Consider the following 17,254-nt stretch of genomic DNA (forward strand, 5'->3'; position numbering starts at 1 on the left):
GGGTTGCCAATTCCTTCTCCAGGGGATCTAACCCAGGGATCCAACCTGTGTCTCCTGCATTGCAGGCAGATTCTTTACCACTGAGTCACCTGGGAAGTTTTCTATTATGTAAAGTTAAATTTCATATGTAGCAGAGTAAATAGAAAAATGCTAATGTAGTCATATGGCTGTGAGGTAGGGGGAATATTCCCTTTTTTCCTATTCTCAGTACACTGGCAACAAAGATTATTTGCAAACTTTTTCATTTTTTATTTCTTCTAACTCTTTCAATTGAAAATCTATGTATACCTTATTTTCTTTTTTCAGTTCAATTAAAATAATGCTATTGGCTTAGGTCTCAGTTCAGTTCAGTTCAGTCTCTCAGTCGTGTCCAACTCTTTGCAACCCCATGAATCGCAGCACGCCAGGCCTCCCTGTCCGTCACCAACTCCCGGAGTTCACTCAAACTCATGTCCATCGAGTCAGTGATGCCATCCAGCCATCTCATCCTCTGTCGTCCCCTTCTCCTCCTGCCCCTGATCCCTCCCAGCATCAGAGTCTTTTCTAATGAGTCAACTCTTCGCATGAGGTGGCCAAAGGACTGGAGTTTCAGCTTTAGGATCATTCCTTCCAAAGAACACCCAGGACCAATCTCCTTTAGAATGGACTGGTTGGATCTCCTTGCAGTCCAAGTCTTCTCCAAAACCACAGTTCAAAAGCATCAATTCTTTGGCGCGCAGCTTTCTTCACAGTCGAACTCTCACATCCATATATGACCACTGGAAAAACCATAGCCTTGACTAGATGGACCTTTGTTGGCAAAGTAATGTCTCTGCTTTTGAATATGCTGTCTAGGTTGGTCATAACTTTCCTTCCAAGGAGTAAGCGTCTTTTAATTTCATGGCTGCAATCACCATCTGCTTAGGTCTAATGCCTTGTAATACAGACAGTACACTTGGGGATTAAAAGAAAGAAGATCCTATCAAAAGTCTTATAAATGTCTCATACTATTAATCTAAAGATTCCTCCTAGAATCAATATAAATCTAAAACTTTACAGTAAGAAATAAATTGTTGAGGATTGTATATAGTTGACTAGGTCTAGTGTCAATTCATTTTGGCTACTCTAAAAGAAGAAATGCTTCCCTGTAAATGTACCCTCTTATTTGTTATAATCCTAATGTATATCTTTTACAACTTAAAATTATAGCTTTTATTTTACAGAATGTATACTTTATACATGTTTCAATAGTAATTTTAATGATGTATTTTCAAATGTATTTTATAGAGACATTAGAAAAATGAATAATTTCATATTTTTATCAAAATTAAGTCAAAGCAGATATTCATGATATATTGTGCAGCATAGCATATTATTGTGTTTTATAATAATTTTAAATGGAGTATATAATCTGTAAAAAATAATGAATTACTATGTTTTATACCTAAAACTAATATAATATTGTAAATGAACTATGCTTCAATTTTTTAAAAAGTAGATATTTATGAAGTCTTTGAAGTGAGCCATTTCCACAGTAAACACTTAATTGTGGATAGGTAAGGAGATTATTTTGGCCAAAATATATTAAAATAATTACCACTTGTAGAAATAATATATATTTAGTGTTTTTGATTGAATTAAATAATTTTCATATTCTGAATTTTGTTTTTAATAACAAATATTTCTTTTTCTGACAATAACATTTGAATTTTTTTAATTATATAAATCAGATTAGGATTTAACACAGTTAGCCATGGCCTACCTTTTACCTTTTTAGACCTGTTTAATTCTGAAGGGAGAGAATTTTTCCTGTACTTTTCAACTTTCAATTGGCTGCTCCACATAGGAAACAGCCAAAGGAGAAAGATATATTACTACTCATAAATTGGAATTATTTCAATATTCTCTGATAGATTTAGCTTTCTTAAGTAACCCATGGAGCTTCTCTGGTAGCACAGCTGGTAAAGAATCCGCCTGCAGTGTGGGAGACCTGGGTTTTATCCCTGGTTGGGAAGATCCCCTGGAGGAGGGCATGGCAACCCACTCCAGTATTCTTGCCTGGAGAATCCCATGGACAGAGGAGCCTGGTAGAGTTGGACATGACCCAAGTGACTTAGCACAGCACAGCACAAGTAACCCCACATTTCCATTCAGTTAATCGCATCATCAAATGGATTTCTTAACTATATATTTACATTATTTAGAAATAATTACTATACTCTTTACACTTACTGAATTTTATTTTTAATAAATATTCCATAAGTTAAATTTGATTATTTTCGTAAAAGTACCATAGTAGACATACCTAACAATATCCAATAATTTATGAAAATAATCATGAACATAGCAGTTACTGTTATAAATTAAACTCAGTGCCAAGCTTTGTAAAATACTTATTAGCAGACATATTTATATTATACAAATACTATGCAAAGTTCTTCTCTTCATAATTTCCTCCTTGACATTATAACCATAAATCTTAAGAAGAAGGAAACCTACATCAGCATCATGGAGTGTAGAGATAATTCCTCAAAGCAAATCTTGGATAATTTTGAAGCAACTTTTTAGGGAAAAAAAGTTTACTATCAGTTAGTGGTTTTTATGGAAACTGGGCTTTCTGCTTTCTTCATGTTAAATGATCTCAAAATTTCCTGTTGAATACATACATAGAGTTCCAGCTATTGGCCATTCTGTTCTCTGGTGGAAAGAATGGATTTATTTTGCTTTCCTGAGCTGGCAGTCTTACCTTCTACCGTAATGTTAAGAAGCAATAATATTATCTTTTAAATTCTTAATCCAGCTCATTTTACTGAATTTTTCATTTCTTGACCTTTCATTACTGTTGCTACTTCATACTGTTGCACCAGTGTCGTACGACTTCCTAGCTTTGACATAAGTGGTAGTAAATGAGTTTGCATCTTATTTCACATAATTTGAAATCTTTTCATCTTGGTCACAGGCCTTGTACTTTGCTTTATAATAAATTATAACTGCCCCTGGAATTGCAACTGCATTATGTCACTATTTTCCTTATATTATCTATTGTAAAAGATACTGTTTTACTACAAAATAGTGACACCAGCTTTTATAACAAGGGCATCAAAGTGTTTATTAAACAAATTAGTAAACGAAATTCTGTTTCACAGCCTTGTTTCAGTAAGTGTTAAACTGCCCTACTAAAATGGAAATCTGAACCTATTTTTTTTAAATAAAAGATGGAATATTGAGCCCATGTAAGAGAAAAATGCTTTTCTGTTTGCGTTATTATCTAAAATAATCAGATTTTAAAGTGCAGAATATTTGTCATAAATTTAAAATTCACATGTCTGATAGCTATGATTGGAAAAGTTGAATTTTCCTGAAGAATATGTAAAACTAATTTAAGAAAAAATGTATCTGGGGTTTGAAATATGAGTTTTATAATACTTCCAGAGTCAGAAAGACCCAGAGTAATCATGTAAATAATTGAAGATTGCCATTGCTTGGCATGATTTCTCCATGACTTCAGAAATTATGGTATATGAGGAGGGCATGTTCCTGGTTGGCCCAGTTCCTTCTCTTTTGGCTTATTCCCTTTATCCCCACATAGACATTACCATCCCTCCTTATAATAATGGACAATTATTTCTTGGGAATCATCAAAGCTTTTTTATTAGGAACTTTTAAAATTCATCTTATTTTCTTGTGACGTGAAGTAAATGCATCAAATCTCTTTCAAATTTATGTTTAGTGATGAAAATTTTTCTCTCTTTATTAATAATGTTTTAAAATTTAGGAAATGATGTCTTTGAGGAAAGTACTTTCAGCATTACTGACTGATGCAAAGCCCTAGTTCAAACTGACAACCTGGCATTTTGTGATGCCCATCTGAATCACAGTAGATTTTGAAGAAGTCTGTTTCTTTTCATTAGGAATGGTTTGCTTTAAAAATAAAAAATACAATTATTTCTCTTGTTCAGTTTATTTCAATGAAATTAATATAAATTAAAGAGATAAATGATTTAATTTTTAAAAGGAATAAACTAAATGTGCCATCTTAAAAAGGGAGGGGTAACTCAGCATTTTTAAGTCCCTTAAGAGTACAAGCCTCTTTGTGTATGTAAATATTTTGGTTCTCAACTACATTGCGTAGTGGCAGGAACATAATAGGTGCTTTGTAAGTATATGTGAAATGAAAGCCATTCCCCAGCCACATTCAATGATATGTACTACTTCAATCCCATTGAACACCTATAAAAGAAAGAATAGTTGTCTTACTGAGAATTACTAATCTGTGTTTTGCAGTATTTGTATGCCTGCAAATTTCTTAAATGGTAGTTTAACTGGGTGTAGAATTCTAGGTTGGTAGGTTTTTTTTCCTCCCTGCATGTTGAAGATGACCTCACGGTCTTCTGGTGGCAGTGATGGTGATACTAGTAGAAGCAATGAGAAGTCTGCCTTTAGTTTGATTATTATTTCTTTGTGGAATAGCTTATCTTTTTTCTCTGTTTATAAGATAGTCTCTCTTCTGTGATATAACAAGGTACAGATTTACTTTTATTTTTCACACTAGAGATTCTCCTTCTTTAGTTTGAAGATTTGTGCCTTCTTATTCTCTGCCATTATATCTTTGGCATTATCTCTTCTATTTTCTCTATTCTATCCTTCTAATATTTTATAAATATGGTTTATCTTCTGACAGGTCTTCTGTCTTTTAATTTTTCTTTCTTGTTTTTCTTTTTTAATCTCTGCACAGCATTCTGAGTAATTTATTCTACGAGTTTATAAACTATCATTGTAAGGCTAGTTAGCCTGCTTCTTAACACATATTTTAAGTTTGTTTCTATATCCTTTTTTTCCAAACCTATATTTCCCTCTAGAGTTTGTATTTGGTTCTTTCTCAGATCTGGTGTTTTATAATACCTAGTACTTCCTTTATTTTTCTGGACATGCTAATGATTTAAAGTCTCTTTCACATTGCTTTGTAATCTATAATTCCTCAGATACAGATTCTCACATTTATTGTATCTGCCCACTTTCATGTTAGTGGGTTTTGTATGTTCTTTATAATTTTACCTGAGCTCTTCCCCCTGTGCCCCCCCTTAGAATCACAAGCATTCCCTAAACTTAAAAAGTGTTCCTATGTTATGTTTTTGTATTTACCCCTCATTGAGATCTATGGTTTTCACTGATTCTGGGCTAGTTTTTTATGCTGGTTTTTAGCTTAGATTTTCCTTACAATGCAAGTGTGTTCCACAGATCGCACAGGCTGGACATGTTTTCACCAGTGATTCTATCAAGACCAAAAAAGTAGCCTGTTTCTATCCTGTGCCCCAGTTCGGGCTTTCCTAGCTTTAATTTGAAAATTGGATATCCTTTTAATTCCTGCTGTGTTTTTGGTTTGTTGATTGTTTAACTCAGAGAGTTAAATCTTTTCCATTTTCCCTCTACACATGGAGTCCTGCAGTCCGGAACTTAGGACCCATCCTTGGGGGCTGCTGAGCTTCAGCTCCCACCTGCTGCTATGTTACTTTAATTTGGGCATCTAGAGATTTTCCCTTCTTATTTTTGAGCTCAAATATAACTTTATTGTTGTTGTCAAATTGCATCCAATATTTCCCAGGTGGCTCAGTGGTAAAGAATCCACCTGTCAATACAGGAGAGGCCAGAGACCCAGGTTCAATCCCTGGGTCTGGAAGATCCCCTGGAGAAGGGAATGGCTACCCACTCGAGTATTCTTGCCTGGAGAATTCCACAGACAGAGGTGCCTGGTAGGCTACAGTCCATGGGGTCACAAAAGAGTCCATGACTGAACGACTGAGCATGCACACCTTTCTCTTTTTTGAAATGAGATGGGGACTTTCCACATATTCACCATATCATTTTATCAGGGAAATTGGAATCATACAGTTTAAAATTATTTTTTCTTGACTCACTATTTTTAACAATTTGTGTTAAGCAAGAAACCCTTAGTCTATAAAATAAATATGATTCTCTCTGTAATTTCAATGCCCTATGGTAAACATCTTAACAATTACTTCTTGCAACTCAGTAGAGATTGAAGTAGGATTTATGAAAATAGTTTATTTCATTATCATATAAAGATTGTTATTTTAAAAAGTTTGACTACTTATATAAGATTAAATAACTGAAATTCTGCTTAGTAATATTGAGAAAAATTACTAAATTAAAAGTTTTTAAATATCTCATTTTATACCATTATTTACATCACTAATTTATATCCTTATTTAGGAAAGTAGATGCCAGCATGTGTATCAGTAGACCCACAGTCTTGACAGTAGAAACATCATATTACCATTACCTTTAGTATATCTTTAAGAAAGATATATCTTTAGCATATATCTTAATGAAAATAGAAGCATCACATTACTGCTAAATGTAGTATCTTTTTAAAGATCTAACAAGATCTGCCAATGATTATCACTTGGAGAATATGATATGGTTTGTTGGTTTAGTTGCTAAGTTGTGTCTGACTCTTGCAACCCCATGGGCTGTAGCTTGCCAGGCTCCTCTGTCCATGGGATTCTCCAGGCAATAATAGTGGAGTGGGTTGCCATTTCCTTCTCCAGGGGATCTTCCCACCCCAGGAATCAAACCCAGGTCTCCTGCATTGCAGGCAGATTCTTTACCGACAGAACTATGAGGGAAGCCCATGAATATGATATACAGGCCTGTAAAGAATATTGGGGAAAAGTAAGACAGACTCCTTATTTGACTAAAAATGAATATTTTTTCAGTTTTTGCTCTCATCCCTTGTTTCAGACACATAAGGAAAAAATGAAGGGTGATATATCAACACGTACAAAGGAATGCCAACCACTAAGTGAAGGCAGCATTTCATTTCCTCTTTACATTTCACACCCTGTAAGCCAGAAGAAGAAAAAAGTCTGCCGAATAGACCAGACCACCTTCATAATTGGAGAAACACCGAAGGGGATCCGCAGGTATGTCGCATGTAATAACACCTGGCTTTGTGAATAGTTCTCAAAAGAAATATAACTACCTAGTTACATACACAAATTATTTGAATTTTAACTACGCTTAGCGTCTGAATATTTCAGGAAAGTCTGAATTTGTACACTTTAAAAAATAAATCCCCAAATTCCCTCGTAATGCAGTGGTTAGAACTCGACACTTGCACTGTGGTGGCCCGGGTTCAATCACTGGTTGGGGAACTAAGATTCCACAAGCTTTGCAGCATGGCGAAAAAAAAACCTGAAATGTTTCAGTGTTTTAAGAAGGCTAATCCCTGAATTGATAAAAGATGAAATACAGGTAAATGAAATAGGTAAATTTTATATAGGTAAATGAAATACTTCAGTGCATTCTGTTCATTTAGTCGTTGAATATTTATTGAGCACCTGATACGCACTCAGGCATTGTGCTAAGTGCTGAATATACAGTGTCAAAAAAGAGACAAAGCGCTTACAGTACAGTGAGATGAGGTTTGGCATCAAACCATAGAATTTTCAAAAATAAAAAAACTTATAAATAATTATGAAATAGTGTGTTATAGGAAAGAAATGGACAGCTTCCTTTATAGAGAATAGTGGGATCAGGAGGGGCACCACTTCCTTTCTAGCGGGTAGTCAGGGAAGAGCTCGCTACACAAGTGACATGTGAGTTAAGACTTGAAGGATAATCAGGCAAAGAACAGAGTGAGAACTTTCTGAAGAGGGAGGGGCCTTTGAGAGAAGGCTAGTGTACTTAGTGCAGAATAAATCAAGGAGAGAATGGCATGAGATGAAGGGAGAGACATAAATGAGGCTGGAGCATGCAAAGCCTTGTAGACTGTAGAAAAGAATTTGGATTTTGTTCCAACCACAGTAGAAATTGCTGAAGCATGACATGATTTGATGTATTAATGTTTCTAAAAGGTTTTTCCAGCTTCTGCCTGGAAGAGGGCAGAGCAGACTAGGGGAAACCATAAGGAACTAGGTGGTGGTGGTTTGCTAGAGTAGAGTAGTTGCCGGGGAGACAGAGCCAATTGGATAAATTCAGTTCGGTGTTGAACTGGTTGTTGGGAAAGAGAGAAGACAAGTTTACTCCCAATTTTCTGCCTTAAACAACAGATTGGACTCACTGAATAGGGAAAACTAGGAGAGACAAAAGGTTGGAGTGAAAAAAAAATCAAGAGTTCTCTTTCACTCATATTAAATTTGAGGATGTGGGGAAATGTCACATAGGCAGTGGATAATGCTACCCTGAGATTTTGGGACTGGAGATCTAAATTTGGAAGTTATCAGCATAGAGATTAGAAATAGATTACAAATGGTCTTTACAGCCATAGACTGTGTGAGCAGCCTAGGAACAGAACACAGAGAGGAGAGGAGAAGCCCCAGGACTGAGCCTGGAAGGTGACTACGTACTCCTGCTGGGTAGGAGGCCCTGTGTGAGACCCTGAAGTCCAAGAGAAGTGAAGGCTTCAGAAAGGAGGGAACACTGACTTTATTGACTACTGCTGAGGACCAGAAGCAGAAGGGGGAAAGCCCCTGGAGCTAAAGGACTCTGGTCGCCTTCACATGAGCACTCTAAGTAGGCACATGCCAAGGTGAGGTGGGCAGGCAGTGAAAGGGCAAGCCCCTGGGACTCCTCCTTAAATCTGGATGGGGAAACTGGCAGTAGCTGAAGGGCACTGTGGGATCAAGGGTAGTTTGTTTTTAAGTTGAGAAGATAATATTGGGTTGGCCAAAAAGTTCATTCAGGTTTTTCTGTAAGATTGCCAACCCACGAGAACCTGTTTGTGTATCAAGGAAAAAGACCAATAGGGGGAAAAGAGATTATGCCAGGAAGGTGACAACAGAAAGAGTGAAGTCCTGAAGGCAGAAGAAGGTGGGATCCAGACCACAGGTGAAGGTCTAGCCTTTGAGAAGCACTAAGAGAAAGGGACAACCTAAACAGCATAGTAAAAAGCAGAGACATTACAATGGAGATGGTGTTATGACTAAGTCGGTAGAGTCAAAGCTATGGTTTTTCTAGTAGTCACGTATGGATGTGAGAGTTGGACCATAAAGAAGGGTGGGTGCTGAAGAATTGATGCTTTTGAACTGTGGTGTTGGAGAAGACTCCTGAGAGTCCCTGGGACTGAAAGGAGATCCAACCAGTCAATCCTAAAAGAAACCAACCCTGAATATTCATTGGAAGGACTGATGCTGAAGCTAAAGCTTCAGTACTTTGGTCACCTGATTCAGAGAGCCAACTCATTGGAAAATAAGACCCGGATGCTGGAAAAGATTGAAGGCAGGAGGAGAAGGGGACGACAGAGGATGAGATGATTGGATGGCATCACCAACTCAATGGACACGAGTTTGAGCAAGCTCCGGGACATGGTGAAGGACAGGAAAAACTGGCGTGCTGCAGTCCATGGAGCTGCAAAGAGTCGGGTATGACTGAGCAACTGAACAAGAGAAAGGCGTAAAGAAAGGCACAGATACAATCGGTATTTCCTTAATTAATTGAGAATTAAAGCATCAGTATTGAGGGAGAAAAATTGGAGGAAAAAGAAATTATGAAAGAAGTAATTTATAAAGTAGTAAAGCAAGTTTATGGGGCTAGAATTCCTGAGTAATGTTAAGTCCCTCTTTGAGAGTCATTACAGTAAAACCATCTGTGCAGTTGTAGAGACTTCATTCAAGTTTCAGTTGCTCATTGCAGACACAGAATAGGGAAACAGCTGAGTTTTACAAGGAGAAGGAGAAGAAAGAAAGGAAGATGAAGGATGTTTGCAAAGAAGTGATTATAAAATTGAACCTAAACTCAACAAAGGGATGTTGATGATAGTGAAGAAAGCAGAAGAGTCAGCAAATTGGAGGACTTGATGAGATGAAAAGTACAATCCAACATAGTTGTCATGGGGATAATTGAGTAGTTGAACTGGAGCATATGATTGAATTCAGGAATTTGGAAGTTGTGCAGTTAATGGTAATGACATTAGTGGTATGATCTTGGCAATACGGACCTGACATGAAATTGAGTCTTTGGAAGTGAGGTAAAGAAACTAATGGGCCAGGAGTTGGGTGGGACATCCACACGGATACTGATGTTACCAAGAATGATGGCAGGAGATGGGAAAGGAAGCAACGTTAATCCAGGATCTTGAGTGTCAGTCTCCAGCAGGGAGCAACTAGGAAGTCAGTTAATAAGATGGGGTGGGAGTGAGAATGGTTAAGCTGGATAGCATGAACCTTAAAGATTGGGAGGAGTTTTTAAGAAAAAATAATATGGAAACAGCAGTGGGAAGCTTGAACTCTGAGGCTTAAGGATGGGAGGTATAAGAATTTTGACTTGTGAAAGCTGCATAGGAGGAGGCAGTATCAGGAGCAGACAGAGGGACTCCTTGGGTAGAAGACACAGGAGAGATGGTAGATCATAGCCTGATTCCAGGGGCACCAAGGAATGGTCTGGAAGGATGAGGGATTGGATTAGATCAAGGCTGTAGAGGCCAGGAGGAGGATGAGAAGCCAGTGGTCAGGGTAACTGTGGCGTAGGGACTGGGGTAAGCAGGGAGAGGAGGCAAGCTCCAGTTGGTCCTGATGGCTTCTACAGACAATAGGAAAGTGCTGGTTGCTCTGTATGTTCCAGATGCTTCCCTCAGGGTTTTGGCAACTCCCAGGCAACTGGCCCCTTAGCTCCTCAGGTCCTGGTGTGGCAGATTGGATCACACCCCTGAGCTACCCACCATTGCCCAGAAAGCTGAACATCCCACACTGCTGCAGCATTGCAGCTCCTCACAGACATATTTACAGCAGTGATTTGGAGTAAAGTTGGGGCAGTTTTGTATGGGCAATTGTTTAGTTAGAAGGCCAACTATATACATTTTTACCAGTCTTTGAGAAGCAAAAGCATCTTATCCCCTTTGGCACTGTATATAAAAATAAAAGTATTGGGACTGCCCTGATAGTCTAGTGGTTAAGACTCCACACTTGCACTGCAGAAGGCCTGGGTTCAAACCCTGGTGGGGGAACTAAGATCCTGTATGCCTCGCAACATGGCCAAAAAATTAAAAGAAAGGAAGGAAGGAAGGAAGAAAGAATTAACAATGATTATTTTTTACCTGTTTTTTTTTTTTCTCTATCTTAACCTCAGGATAAATGTCTCATGCTAAATAAAAAGGTGAAAGGCGTCTAATATTAGAATGCCAACATCTGAGCTAGGGATCAGTGCCCGAACTGCTAGCACCTCTTTTCTGTTAACCATCCTACTCTATGTGAGTCAAGAATTTATACCATGATGCAGTCCCGTGGATCATCTGAATGAAGTTTCAGTCCTACTTTCACTTCAGAAAGTTCAGGCAGAAACAGCATGGTTTTTAGCTGTGTTTCCACCCCTTCTCCTTCAGTTCCTCAAGAACAAGGGAGAGGAATTGAATTTTTCCACAGCTACTTACTCTTCATCTACTTGCTGAAAGACAAAGATACCCAACTTGGATTTCTTCCCCCACCTACACCCCTTTCCCTACGTGGCTTATGAGTGTCTACAAAATTTTCATCACAAAGTGGCTAGCTTGTATCCCCTGGTTGTACCTTGCAGTCATTAAATATTTAAAGAAAACTCTTTTAAAGACCGAGAATTATGAAAGCAAGTTTAGAAAGCGAAAATAAAATGAACTGTAATCATAACTCATCCTGTAAAGGGTAATCACACAGCCCGGTATCCTGGTGTAACACTCAGACAGAATAAGGTCAGAAGCACGTCTCCTCCCAGAGCTGACAGAAGCATGGGGTCACAGGTGAGGTCAGCACAGCAAAGGGGAACATACTTTGGCAACTGCTGATACACCACCAAGTCTCGGATAAGCAAAAGACATTAGCCTGTAACTTTGCCAATAACTTAATCTTCACAGCACAAATATTTCTTAGAAAGGCCATGAAAATGGATTCAGAAGTGATTAATAAACAAAATAATGATACGTCATTACTTCCTGTGAGGTTGAGACTGGAACCTCTTAAGAACATACTTGATGCTTTACAACAGGGACATTGGCCATACCCAGGACAGAAATTTGGAAATTTGTTTTTGTGTTATTGTAAATATTCTCTTGGCAATGAGAGTGACTGTTGATCAGGCATAGCTAGTGCCTGGATTTGGAAACAAGTAACAGGACCAGTGTGGTGAGGACTAGAAGCCAGCGTGCTCATCTGAAACTACAGAAGAAAGTCCTGAGTATATGGTATGGATTGCCGCTAAAATCAAAGGAAACACAAACTTTATACACCCTGGTCTCAGTGGCAAAAATAAGAGTGGCTTTAAGTAAAGCTCCTGTTTATGTACATTTAAAAAAATCACTTTTTTTTACCCTCAGGATTCTCTGTTGTGTACAGAATGAAATTCAAACTTCTGAAATTGGCATACAGACCCCTCATGATTTTCATCCTCTTCCTTGGCAGTTCCTCCTGCCCCTCTGTCCACCACGTCTTCTTGGAACTGGGCCTGTGCACATTCCCTCTCTCTGCAGGAGGCTTCTTGGCTCATCTTTACCTGACTGGCTTGAGGTGACAGCAGCAAAGCCGTCCCTGCTATCCAGCCCACTACCAGTCACTGGCTTAGACACCCCTTTTGTGGGTGCCACAGGGTATCATATTTACCTTCATCATAGGATTTATCCCTCCCTTCTGGTTTGATCTTCATGTATCTGTCTCTGCCAACCAGACTATAAACTCCTTGAAGACAGGGAACTGGGATTTGTTGACTGTTGTATAGTTTCTCTTACAGTGCCTTGCAGATAAGAGAGTTCTATAAATATTTTTTCAGTCAATAAATTGAAGTTTTAAGGAAATATTATATAAAAATAGATGTAAGTCTTCAATTTGGGGACTTTTAATCATTTGCTGCAGCAGCATCTGTAGCTTTTGTTTATAAAAACATTTATAAACAGTGAGCTTTCCTGATTCATGGCCTAAACTCAGCATCAGCAAAGGAAAACCTTCTTAGTCTGCCTGGGCGGAATACCACAGGCTGCAGCTTAAAAGACAGAAATATGTTTCTCACAGTACTGAAGCCTGCGAGTCCCGAGATCAGGGTGCCAGCTGATTGGATTCCTGGTAAGAGCTTTCTTCCTGGCTTACAGATGGCCACCTTCTCACTGTGTCCTCCTATGGCAGAGAGAGCTCACTGGTGACTTTTTTCCCCCTAAAATTTCATTTATTTATTAATTTTTGGCCACACTGAGTCTTTGTTGCTGCGTGCAGGCTCTCTCTAGTTGCCGTGCATGGGCTTCTCCTCGCGGGGGTGTCTCTTGTGGCGGAGCACAGGCTTCTCGCGGAAGCGTCTCTTGTGGCGGAGCACAGGCTTCTCCTCGCGGAAGCGTCTCTTGTGGCGGAGCACAGGCTTCTCCTCGCGGAAGCGTCTCTTGTGGCGGAGCACAGGCTTCTCCTCGCAGGGGCATCTCTTGTGGCGGAGCACAGGCTCTGGAGCACAGCCTCAGTAGTTATGGCACACAGGTCTAGTTGCTCCACGGCATGTGGAATCTTCCCAGACCAGGGATTGAACCTGTGACTCCTGCATTGGCAGCCGATTCTTTACCAGTGGACCACCAGAGAAGTCTTCTGGTGACTTTATGACCTCTTTTAACCTTAATTACCTCCTAAAGGCCCCCATCTCCAAATACAGTCACATTGGGGTTTAGGGCTTCAAAATATGGATTTGAGGTGGGTGGCGCAGTTCAGTCTATAGAACCCTTACCTGGGGAAAGGAGCAGAGTCTAGTGCCCAGGGTTCCTAAACAAGCTTTCCACTTCCATCTTTATTAGGGTTTCAGAAGACACAGTTCTTCAACGGCTTTTATTAATATCTGACGCTAACTCTGAAACTCATTTCTTCAGATACCATCTGACATTAGTTACCTATACTGAAGGGCAGATCCATCAGATCAAAACAGAAAGAATCTAGACTTATCAGTTTAGAACTTCCCTTTGTGTGTGTGTGCGTGTGTGTGTGTGTATGTTATTCGCTCAGTCGTGTCCGACTCTTGTGACCCCATGGACTGTGGCCCGCCAGGCTTCTCTGTCTATGGGATTCTCCAGGCAAGAATACTGGAGTGGATTGCCATTCCCTTCTCCAGAGGAACTTCCCAACCCAGGGATCAAACCCCGGTCTCCTAGAACTTCCCTTTAGGCTCATCAAACAGGCATGTGAAATTTCTATATTGTATTTGTGGAAGAAAGAGAAAAAAGGATATAGAAGAGAAAAATTCTTAAAAACTATTAATTTTTGAGCATTTTCTCTTTTCTATTTATTGATACCCTCTTTGACAATTTTATTTCATGTATCTTGTGTGCAATATAGATTTTCAAACATTATATAAATTATAATTCTGCTGTAAGTCATAAATTGTCTGATTGGAAGAGCAGCATGCTGGGATCATACAATTCCCAAGAAATACCTGATAATAAAAGTCAGAATAACTTAAAAAGTTGGTAATTTCATGAACTAAAATACTTTTTTTCAGTAGTGTAAGGGAAGAGTTCACATTCTCTTAAGTACAAAATGTATGTTCATTGTGATATTAAGATAATATATGCTAATGAATACATTTACATAGCTTTGTTGCTACATAGCATAACACTGATGACAAGTTCTTTACAAATAAAATATAGTAAAAATAACCATTGGATTTGTTCATTAAATCTTCAGAAAACAATTTGAAGAAATGGCTTCTTATTTTAAGTTGTCTTCTGTAAAGGAATTTGCTAAACGTGTAACTAACGCCACATCAGAAGAACGACAGAAAATGCTAAGAGACTTTTATACTTCTCAGTATCCAGAGGTAAGAGAATTTTTTGTGGATTCTCCCTCAGAATGCACTAAGTCTGCCTCTGAGAAAGGAGAGAGAGTCGAGAATAAGTCTGAAAAAAGACAATCTCTTATGAAAGAGCAGCCATCAGATTCTGAAACTTTGTCATTTAAAAATTCTACCAAAAAAATTTCTCCAATTTTCAGCCCCAGCATATGTAAAAAAAAATCAATTAAGTTTCAAAATCACAGTTCCTGTAAAAAAAAGGTGCTTTCCAATGATGTAGAAACTAAGAAATTACCTATAAGCTGTACCCAAGAGACTGACGGTGGGGAACGCAGCCAAGCATCCGAAGGTACTGCAGCATCCTGTTCCCTGAACAGTAAGTCTGGAGCAGATGAATTGGGAAAATTGGAAAATGCCGGGAAAGGCCAACAGGATCTCACCAGTTTGGGTATTTCAAGAAATGGACCCATCTTCCAAGTGGAAAACAAAACAATAGAAAATCCAGTGTTAGAAGACACTTCTGTGGTAGGCTTACTTGGTGACACCTCTATTCTTGATGACCTCTTTAAAAGTCATGAGAATAGTCCCACACAGCTGCCAAAGAAGGTTCTTTCTGGGTCCATAGAAAAAGCGAAACAGAGACCAAAAGATTTCTGGGACATCTTGAATGACCAAAATGACGACAGTCTTAGTAAACTCACCGACTTGGCAGTAATAGAGACTCTCTGTGAAAAAGTGCCTTTTGCTGCATCTTCCAAAAGGAAGGAGGATCTTGAAGCTTCTCTTTGGAAATCAAATGAGAAATTTTTGTGGAAAAAATTTAACTCAAGTGATACAGATGAAAGCACAGCTAATACACAAGAGTGATACATTAACATATAGACGAATTACTACAACCAATGAATTTCTGCTATCAATGTTTAGAACTCTGTATTCCACACTAATTATGTTACAAAGTTGTCAATATATATTTTTAATAAACCCTCGCTCTGGATTTTTTTTTAAGTCTCAAATGTTAACCATGTGTTAGTTTTCCTTGATAGCTGATTTGATCTTTAAAAAATATATATGATAGTATTATAATATAAACCTCTATTATGAAATGGAAAAGATCCTAGATTTGTTACTAGGAAACCTGGGGCATCTCTCATTATAATTATGTGACCTTAGATAAGTCATTTAGGCTAGTGTGCAGCCATTTCCTCATAATGAAAGATGAAGGGCTTGAAATTAGTAAACATGAGTATCTTCCAGTTTAAAAACACTTTGTTTCATTCTCCTAGATTCCATTAAGTCATAGAACCAAATTATGCTTACCCCCCCAAAATATCAAGTGTACATTAATGAGTTTCTTTCTTACTAGCATTTGGAAGATTATTGTTTTCCTTTTCCCTCAGTATCATGTGCTACCATTATGAAATTATTTATACAAAAGTAATAATGAGTACTAAATACATGATGTATATTAAAATAGTAAGCTCATAACTGCTCAAAAGCAAAGAGTTAATGTTGTATAACTTTACTGTCAATATATGATGTATGATGCTAAAGTAATATAATTATTATCATTAGCCACAGAACACCAGTGCCTCAACTTTTATGCAAGTATATAAAACTTGGTATAGTACTTTTGTATTTCTCTTTGGTATGAATAAATGAGTAAACATTTGATTTTATTTAAAACTTTTACATTTTGTTGAATTTAACATGTTTTATAACCAATGAAATATGCTTGTTGTTGAATTCACTTGTTTGGAAACATTCACTCAGCCCCTGTGTGTACTGTGCTGTGAGCACTAGATGTACAGGTGAGGCACTGCTACCAGTAAAACAAAGGAAACCATATCTATGAAGAGTCATGTCTGTAAAGCCCCTGGCACATAGGAGCGGATCCGAGCCTTCTGCTGACCCACGCACAGATGCTCTGTGGCAACTTTCCATCAGTTGAACTTGCAGGGCTATGATGGGAGGAAGTGTCCAGGAAATAGCAGTGAGCCAGGAAATGGTGGTGCTCAGAGAACACTGAATTGTTCCTGTACTGGGGGGAGAGGCCCTTCGGAGTACCCAGCCATTGTAGTGTCAAGCTACTGCTCAGAAATGACAAAAAGAAAAAAAGAAAAACCTTTTCTCAGGGGACCGAATGGCCATTGAATGGCCTGACTCTCTAGGGCAGTGTTGAGAGCTATGAAATATATTTTACTTCGTGACCCAGTACATATGTGTTATATATATATATGAGTGAAATAAAATGTTTATGAAATATTTACCCTTAAGGCATGCAACATACTTTGATATTTTCTCTTCTGTTGTAATTTTGGTCTTGTATATGTATGTTTTTTTAATGTTTTCATAACCCACTAAATTGATTTCATGATCGCTAATGATTGGTAACCACAGTTTAAAAATTCAGTTTTAGGTTATATAGACTTAGTTGGGTTTTTTTCTTTTTTCTTTTTTGCTACTTGCAGTAGAATTATATCCAGACTTAATAGATGCTACATTTCACCACCAAGAGCTTGCTGCAAAATGAATGTGCTGT

General features: G+C 38.1%; 1 protein-coding gene across 3 annotated transcripts in view; it reads left to right on the forward strand.

Moving 5' to 3' along the window:
• ERCC6L2 (ERCC excision repair 6 like 2) overlaps positions 1-17,001 on the forward strand; it is a 150,070-nt gene extending 133,069 nt beyond the window's left edge. The window contains exons 18-19 of one of the 3 annotated variants that reach the window (XM_027550233.1): positions 6,742-6,923; positions 14,610-16,442. In XM_027550233.1, coding sequence (XP_027406034.1) covers positions 6,742-6,923; positions 14,610-15,582 — 1,155 coding nt within the window. In that variant the 3' untranslated portion in view covers positions 15,583-16,442. Of the gene's footprint in view, positions 1-6,741; positions 6,924-14,609 lie in introns of all 3 variants that reach the window. The other 2 variants (XM_027550232.1, XM_027550234.1) reach the window with 2 other exon arrangements.
• The last annotated feature ends 253 nt before the right edge of the window (positions 17,002-17,254 follow it).

This window comes from Bos indicus x Bos taurus, chromosome 8 (genome assembly GCF_003369695.1).
Source record: "Bos indicus x Bos taurus breed Angus x Brahman F1 hybrid chromosome 8, Bos_hybrid_MaternalHap_v2.0, whole genome shotgun sequence".
In the NCBI taxonomy this organism is placed as follows: domain Eukaryota; kingdom Metazoa; phylum Chordata; class Mammalia; order Artiodactyla; family Bovidae; genus Bos; species Bos indicus x Bos taurus.